The 9,073-nt window shown below is 41.5% G+C and overlaps 1 protein-coding gene across 2 annotated transcripts in view; it reads left to right on the top strand.

Annotated features, from left to right (window-relative positions):
* fbn2b (fibrillin 2b) overlaps nucleotides 1-9,073 on the top strand; it is a 59,147-nt gene that overhangs the window by 22,311 nt on the left and 27,763 nt on the right. For both annotated transcript variants that reach the window (XM_046391886.1, XM_046391885.1), the window contains exons 6-7: nucleotides 2,000-2,197; nucleotides 5,154-5,279. In XM_046391886.1, coding sequence (XP_046247842.1) covers nucleotides 2,000-2,197; nucleotides 5,154-5,279 — 324 coding nt within the window. The remainder of the gene's footprint in view (nucleotides 1-1,999; nucleotides 2,198-5,153; nucleotides 5,280-9,073) is intronic.

The following is a 9,073-nucleotide window of genomic DNA, read 5'->3' as shown; positions in this document are numbered from 1 at the left end:
TACATATATATTTTAGCACACATGCATACACTGTTGAACTTGGATGCTGTCCACAACTGTCTGGTGTGAGAGAGTCCAGTCTCTGCTGAGAGAGGACACTTCTGGTTGGAAGCAATGTTGATTATTTGTCCTTTGGTTTTCCCTCCTATTTTTCTCCTTTTTATGCTCTCAGTTTAAACTCCCTTTTGTTTAATTTGTTAATCAACTAGTCCCAAATCCAAACAAGAAACCACATCAATCAGCCGCATCCCTTCAGTGCCATGAACACTGGCTCTTTGGTTTACTTTTAGTCAATCGCTCATGTACTGACCTGCTTCTTTAAGTGCTCACACAAGTATTTTGCTTTTGTGTGCATTTGTGTACAGGTGTGTATGTAGAATATGAGTAAATGCATGTGGTGTTTTGGTCACCAGTCCATTGTACCAGCCATGCCACATGAAGATGGACAATCGAATAGCAGACAGACAGAGTGGGAGACAGACATACAGGAAGACCTGGAAGTGGGAAAAGAGAAATGAAGACAGATGGATGAGAGGGGAAGCTGGCGTGAGCCCCAACCTGCACTCTGCATGCTCCCTTTGACCTACTTTATTCTTTCTTTTTCTTTTCTCTTTCTGCGTCTTCTACTCTTTGCCCCATTCTCTGCGATCCCCTTTTATGTAGCACAAGGAACCAATAAGTCTAAAGAGGGACTCTCACCAGACACCAGGGCTGATTCCTGTCTCTCCATCTCGCTCTGTCCTTCAGAGCCGAGCAAGCCGCCCTCTCTCTCTCCACATCTCCCTGTCAAAGCCTTGGCTAGCCAGCCATGAAGTTTCTCTTTCATCTGCACTGTGACAATATAACAATCAGCTTTTTTAATGAAGGCTATATTAAGTTTGGCGCCACTGCAGAGAACTTAATAAGGGTTTCTCCTGCAAGGGAAGCCATCATTAGGCGGTATGTGATTGAAAAGATGAACATTGTACTGCTAAAATAGTTTCAGCATGAAGTCATTGTGTTATTGTGAGTTTATGCTATGGTTTCACTAGCAAACAGCAAGAAGCAAAGTGATCTCTGAAGACGTTTGGTTCTCATAATATGTTTTCTGGTAACATGTTTGAATGGCTGTCTAGATTTGCTTATATGCACCTTCACTGTTGTTTCCACCCTTTCACATAAGAAAGGATGTGCAGTTTTAACACAATGGTCTGAGTTCCGTGAGACGTTTGCGTTACTTTTGCGTTGTTGGTAACAGATGTTCTGTGACGGCGTACGTGTTTTTGCAAAGCTGCACAAAGATGTATTGTGCCAAAGATGACGTACAGATGTGTTAAAATGTCACATTCATTTTCAGTGTGAATGCTTGTCATGGGTTGGTTGTTATTGACAACCACTCTGCCATTAACTGGTTTTCCTGCTATATCAATGGAAACAGAAACCACCACTGTTCAGCCCACGTCTGACTCCTAGTTATAGTACAGGAATGTGTTTCAGTATGTCAGTCCAATGGGCTAACTTATTATCGGAGACTAAATACATAGCAGCCATTCCAGTCCCATTGCTAGACTGCTGCTGGAAGAAACAGAAGCGGCGTTTAATAGGAAAATTCCTGAACTCACGTGTCCAGAACTGATGTTGCTACCAACTTTCAGAATGTTCTTTTTAAGTCCTACTGCTTGTAAATACTCTTGTTTGTAAGCTTATTGTTGATCCAAAGACTAAACATTTGAACCAATCACACTTGTTTACAGCTTCAATGAGTCATGTCTGTGAAATCATCTTCTGTTATGCCAGCTTGTTTCCACATCCATTCCTTGTTGTTATAGTGAAAAAATGTAAGGAAAAGATCATTGACTTAGTTTGGTGGATATTACAGGAGATATGTCCTGAAATTATTTATTTATGTATTTAATTTAATTGTGCACCATTTGAGTAAATCGATCACTGTTTTGTAGTTTAGTTAGAAAAATGTTAAATCGATCACTGACTAAGGGTTTTTGGTTCTTTCCCTCCACAGACTACAGGACTGGGCCATGTTTCACCCAGGTGAACAACCAGATGTGTCAGGGCCAGCTCAGTGGAATTGTGTGCACCAAAACCCTCTGCTGCGCCACCATTGGTCGCGCGTGGGGCCACCCCTGTGAGCAGTGCCCTGCCCAGCCACACCCCTGCAGGCGAGGCTTCATCCCCAACATCCGCACTGGAGCCTGCCAAGGTGGGACTGATGTACATAGAAAAAATGGCTCCTTTATGACGTCTTTATAACAGTGATGAAAGAGGAGGACTCACATACGTTCGCCACACACGATCACCACGATAAACACTGCGGCCCTAACTTTATCCATCATCGTCTCAGCTGCAGTTCCTGCTCACAACATCCTTGAGCCAGTGTTAACAACACCAAGGATGTTTACATGTACACAGTAGGCTAGATGCTGGATTGTATTTTCCTATTTAGGTCTTACCAGAAGTTATGTATATGCATCTACATAGCCTCACGTAGTCTGTGAGAACTGTAAACAGCTTTAGGTGCTATTTATTGATATGTCAGTTTGTATGTGAATATTAGAAGATCCTCGCTGCCACAAGTCAAAATGTGAGCTCATCCTCACGTTGCTCAAACCACTTATTGCGCACACAGTGCATTCCTCACTGAATCATGACAGTATAATAGCAGAATATTTATGTGCCAATCAAGGATACTGAAACGATTAATTTTATACTGAGTGTTCACTCACAAAAATAACATTTAAGCATTCTTTAGCAGATACACTGGAATGAAGCAGCTCTGGCTAAATCCAGAAAAGGTCCAAAAAAGTAAGATACAAGGAAATATGAACTAAGACTGACCCTATTTCATCAGCATTCCTGCTGCTGGTGTCGCAGAACCCCCTCAGAACAGAGCGGCCTCTCTCTGCATGCCACTCTAATAACCTATGGCCCTGACCAGACTAAGCATTAAGACAGCATCAATATATGACACATGTGGAGGTCAGGCCTTTTGTAATATGAGTCCAGTCAGGTTCTTTGTTGCCTAAATCCAGCTCCTCTCACATGGACACGCCCAGCACCACCCGGAGCAGATTGTGATGTTTGATGTCTAGCTGTAGTCATGGCAGATGGAGACTTCTGAAGTGTTTTTGTGCTGACACTCATTGCACATGTCCGCACTTCAACAGCTTCAGCACTAAGGGCGTTAAGTTCATGAATTTATGAAAGGGAGTTTGGGACTGAGGACCATAGCAATAACAATTTAAAATAGAAACTTTGACATGATGTGCATGTACCATTTAATTACACATCTGTCATTTGTCTACTGATTCAAATATGAAGCACGCCAAAATGGCATTCAGTCTGTTGATCAGGCTAGTATCTTGAGCTATCTGGCACAAAACTGGCGGTAATGCATATCCAGACACACTGTTATTTGTTCTTGTCTGCAGCCAGTCCATATTTGCTAGTTACACTACATCAAGCCCACTTGTGCAGCATTGGGTGGAGTGGCCCAGTTGTGTTTATGCAGATCATTTTGGGTCCTTATATTACCATATAACTGTGTAAGGCAGTCATTTTCATGGCTTTAGTTATTGCGAAGGTGAAGACCTGTCCAAATTCACGTTAACCTTTTCATTAACTGCTCCCGGATGCTTATTTTGGGCCTTATATATTTATATGTTGGAACAACCATGTAAATCAATTTAGACGGACAAAATGACACTTAAGTTTACTGCATACGAGCTCTTCAACTCTCAAAGTACTTGATCAAACTTTAAAAATTGAGTTTCATTTTACATTTTCACACACAAAATTCATTCATACCAGTTATGTATTGTGTTGATAAATATGACACATATAAGGCCATAAAGTAAGCAGCTAGGCACAATAGCTAGTGCTTGGAAAATGTACTGTATGTGCTAACAATTACTGATGTACATATGCCTGACAGATAGACATGGTAGATATATAACACTGTCTTCCATTAGACATGGTAACAGTGCATTGCATCCAGCTATATGTACTGTCTGTGTATGTTTATGAGTTGCTGATCCAGGGTGGCTGAAAAAGGTACTTTTTCAACCACCATGAATCAGTGTGTATTTAGTTTTGTATTTAACTCCACAACTTCCTTTCTTTTGGATGTGGCTGTCAGGCTGCTCATGTGTTAGAGGTATGCCGGTGCGAGACGACCACTCATCTCTCTGTGACTCACATACCGCCTCTCTTACTGCTTTTTTTCACTGACTGTCTGTGCTTCCCCCCCTCTCTCTGAATCTTTGGCTCGGTCTTTTCCACACTCTCTCTAACTCTTTTTTTCCTCACATACACACACCAAAGACATCTAATCACCAGAGAGCCTAGAGCAATGTCTTGCTGGCAGCGGCACAAAGTGCACCTGACCGTGAATCCAAATGTAAGGATTGAACTCCAGGCTCCGCATCAGGATGTCGGCTGCTTTCTTTCTTTTTTTCTCTCTCAGCCTTTGGCGTAGAGAAATCCTCCATGCTAGACATTACTTTCTGCCTTTCTTACAAAATAGCAGAGACTGTATGTATGCAGAATATGAGAAACAGGCTGTTTATATGTGAGTGTGTGTGTGTGTGTTCCAGCCTTCGTAAGAAAAGAAGAGCTGCCCATTCAGAATGTGTGGACCCTGCTTAGTGATTGACGCTTAGGTGAACATAAACCCAGTCTGTGTGTGTGTGTGTGTGTGTGTGTGAGTTGCAGGGTATGCACAGTTTCTTACAGGAACCCGCCCACTGACAGATCCTCAATACTGGTAAAAATGACTCACATTGAATGCTGGGAAAACGTACATTTAAAAACTCATTTCCTGTTCACATAAGTGCATGAGCGGGTCTTGCTGGACGTGGTCATAGGCATCACTGCCAGCTTCAAGTTACCACTCATTTTTTACTTCACTTCTTTTGCAAAGAAGCTGAACAGAAGAACAAAGAAGAGTGTTTTAGTGACTTAAACTGTGCCAGAAACATCATCTAAAACATACTAGGAACCAAACTGTTCAAACTGAATTTTATAGAACCCACACTGCCTCAAGTTTGTCTTGGTGCGTTTTTGTAGTTTTGATGTCTGTCTCCCCTAAACCAATCCAGATCCTTTGCTCTTATCTGCCTCTTCTCACCAGTTTCTGTGTCTTTCCTTCCTTCTGTCAGATGTGGATGAGTGCCAGGCAGTGCCAGGTCTCTGTGCCGGAGGTAACTGCATCAACACGGTGGGATCCTATGAGTGTAAATGTCCTGCGGGCCACCGTCAGAGTGAAACCACCCACAAATGTGAAGGTGAGCAGTGGACACAAAGAGACACAAAGAAATGTTCAGCAATCAAGACAGAAACGTTTCAGAAAGAAGGCCAAAGGTATTACGGTCACCGTATGAAAGAAAGGTGTAACTCTGATGAATAAACAAACCATGAGGACTAGCGGACATCTTTGATATGCTGCCATTTTTGATGAGTGACGGGTTAGATAAAGATTAATGTTAGATAAAGCAGCTCAGTGTGAGCTAAGTTTCAAGCACTTTTTCATTTATTTTCCCTCCACGTTAAATGTTTTATTTCCAGATTTTCAGAAAAATACAAAAAAACCCAAACAAACACATTTTATCATATATCATATTTATAATTGCAAGCAATTTTTAAAGAAGAAATGTATTAACTGACAGAACAAGCAAGCAAAACTTATTGCCAATGCAAAAGAAATGAAGCAGAACTTAAATAAAGTTTTATGTTGAGTTAATGGTGAGGCTTTATGACAACTGTGGGTTTGCTGCGATCAGATGACAAATCTCTAAGGTGCATTTAAAAAATGACGACATGTTAAATAAGTCTGGACATAAGTGCGCACACATACTCACACACACACACATTCACACTGAGACACACACGCTGAGTGGATTCACATTACAATGTGTTGATTGGGTGGAATTTAAACAATTCTCCGGCTAAACAGTCTGATAGTTAGCAAGGCAGTTAGTTGTGTCTCTTGGACCGAAGCCGATGTGCTCTTAGTCTTTAGGGAGGATTACAGAAAACTCTTAAACTAAACTGTTCCAGCGAGATGACATCTATTCTACTGAGCAAGAAGCTCAACTTCAATCATAGTGCACGGGTGCATGAATTTTTATCTGAATTCTCCCTTTAATAGCTTATATCTAAGAGCTGTGTAGCAGTGACTGAATGAGGAAACAGGGAGGATGACTTCACTAAATTCATCAGAATTCCACTTTCAGTCGTGGTTTTGGGTGAGCGCCACCAGCAGCTCAGAAGTTACAGTAAGGAGAGAACGAGCGCTTCCAGGGAAACGCTGAGCTCTCCGCTCTGAGAGATTTGGGTGTGGATGTTACATTTCAGCTGGTACCAAACAGCGCAGAGAGGACTGAACAGTCATACTTCACACAGACTCAAGGACAAACTCAAGACAAGGTGGAAACACAGCAGGAGCTCAGGATTTTGAAAGTCCTGTAACCCTTTTACTCCCTCCCCAGTCAACATTAATTGCTACTAATAAAAATAGCCACTGATGATTATGTTGTGACGGATGAGATGAAGGTAGAGAGGGAGAAACACAACAGCTGGTCCTTAGAGATGCCCTGGAATCATTTGTGCATTGACATACACACACTTCATTTCTTTATATTGTGTTAGTTATATTTTGGCAACTAAAACAGATAGAATAACAGAACAGAACTAGAGCTGCAACTAATGATTATACTCATCTTCCTCACTTCCTTTAAATTAGCACATTTATTCTTAATGGAAACTTGTCTTTTATAGTTTCCCATAAGCAATGATGAAACTCAACATTGTCATTTTGTCTGAAATCTGTTTGACATTTTAGAGCAAAGGTTTGAAGTTTGAGTTTGATGAGTTAACATGTGAGCAGATTGATCTTGTCAGCATTAAACAGGACAACACGAGTGACTCCGAGTAGGCTTTTAGCTTCACTGCTTGTGCAGCTGCTGCTGTTTGTTGTCTTGTCTGTCCACATAGATGGCACTGTCAAACAAGAAACCACATATGGCTTGAAATTTTGATCTGCTGTGGATGGATTCATCATTCATTTTTGTCATTTGGCCCACGCAGAGCGAGACAACAAAGAGTTCAGTGTTTGTAAAGCTTGTAAAAAGAAAAGAACAGTTGTGACGTGTGTCTAAAGTCTTGGATCAAGCAGGAAACCCATGTTTAGTGAAATCTCACAAACAATCAGACCAGGTCCTTTGGGGAAGGTTTTCTTTTTTTGTTTGTTTTTTTTATTGAAATGCCCTTCGAGTCAATGCACCAACAGCCTCACTGGAGACCTTTCATAGCAAAATTAGTGAAGCTTTGGAGCCGTTAAGATGAACTGCAGTTAAGATGTCTTGGCTTACCGATCGTTTTAGGCACAACAAGGCACCTGGTTTTATGGCATACTTTTAGTTCAGACTGTGCCTAATAGTCTCTCCCTTTTCTTTCCCCCCTCCTTCTCTTCCTCCTCCTCCTCCTCTTTCTGCTTTTCCTGCTTCTCCTTCCATTTTCCTTCCATAAATACAGTCTTTTGGCTGAAAACCAGCTGTTAGTGCTGAACAAAGAAACACTTACGACATCTGGGAGACTTTCTCATTATGCTTAAGGACCTCCCTGTTGCTGTGACACTCACAGATTCTCATACACTCACCACACACACACACACACAGATTAACAGAGTTTCACACATCAAGTTTAGATTAGATAGTGGAAACTGGCTAAATTACACACACTCTTCATCAAAAGTTTTTCACAGTTTTGATGAGTTTTAAGTCCCACATGACAGATTTGATGCCTCAGGTATGGACATTTATCCAAGTGACACACATTTCTCTCCACACACACACACACACAGTCATTCAGTCAGTCTTACAGTACAACATCTGTGCGGAGCGTAATGTCTGGCATGCTCTTGCTGTTGCTGACATAAGGTTTATTTTGCTGGGTTTTTACAGCCTCACCTAGGCCTTCTGCCACTGCTGTCAGACAGGAGTCAGCAGGGGAACACCGGCCTTTTAGCTTCCCAGGGTTGGGGCTACTACACACATGACGCTGCGATGCAGATACACGCTCACAGTAAAAAACACGCAGTTACAGTTACACGCTCTTAAATCTTAGAGAGACAAACACGAACACACTCTTCACTTTTCCACCTGAACATGCAGGGCGCACACAAACACATACGCTACTGCACACACCGTGCTGTAATTATGCCCCGCAGTAGTGCAGTAATTACGTATGCGTATAAATAAGCGTGACACATCATAAAAACCCAATACCTTCTGGAACTTCACTTTGGGTCCCCCCCGTCATGGAGCAAAGAGGCCCCCTCTCACTGAATAATACAACTTAATACCACCATAAAGCACACCTCACCAAGGTGGGCCATGCCAAGCAATGTGTCCACGTACTCTCACACAGCGTATACATTTTTGTGTCAAACCATGCAAATAAGCCCATTTTATTCATTGGTTCTCTTATTATGGTCATTAATTTCCATACAGTTGCCATTTGAAGATTGGAAGCAATTGCAGGTACCACATTTGCACAAATGATCAAGCAAAATGCAGAGCAATATGCATGCGTTTGTTTTTGCCTTATAATACTGCATTTTCTGTGACGTGAAAAGTTGATTTCTGATCAACTGATTGATTTTTTTGATTTCTGTCCACAGACTGGGCTTCTGATCATTTTTCTCTGTTTCTCTTACACAACTTGATAGGACCGAGTATCGTTTAGCTGTGGTTTCCGACGTGATAAGATGCTTGAGTGTCTATACTGATATCAAAATGATGCATTTTTTTGATACCTTATGTGGAGGAGCAAAAATGAAACAAGCATTACAAATAGAGCACCAAAAATTTAAATAAAATACATTGTAAAATCGGCGAAATTATATTAAAACAAAACATCTTATCAAGTAAAGAAGAGTATGACGAATCAAACACTGGTTAGTGCTGCTGCTGTGCCTCTCTCACTGAGCTCCAGCTTAATTTTTCCTCAGGGACAAACTGTTACTCCAGAGCAATAAACTTTTACTGCAGTGTGCTACTGCGTCTTTCCAAACAAAGAT

Source organism: Scatophagus argus, chromosome 6, assembly GCF_020382885.2.
Source record: "Scatophagus argus isolate fScaArg1 chromosome 6, fScaArg1.pri, whole genome shotgun sequence".
Lineage (NCBI taxonomy): Eukaryota > Metazoa > Chordata > Actinopteri > Scatophagidae > Scatophagus > Scatophagus argus.
This window is presented reverse-complemented; position numbering and strand designations above follow the sequence as displayed.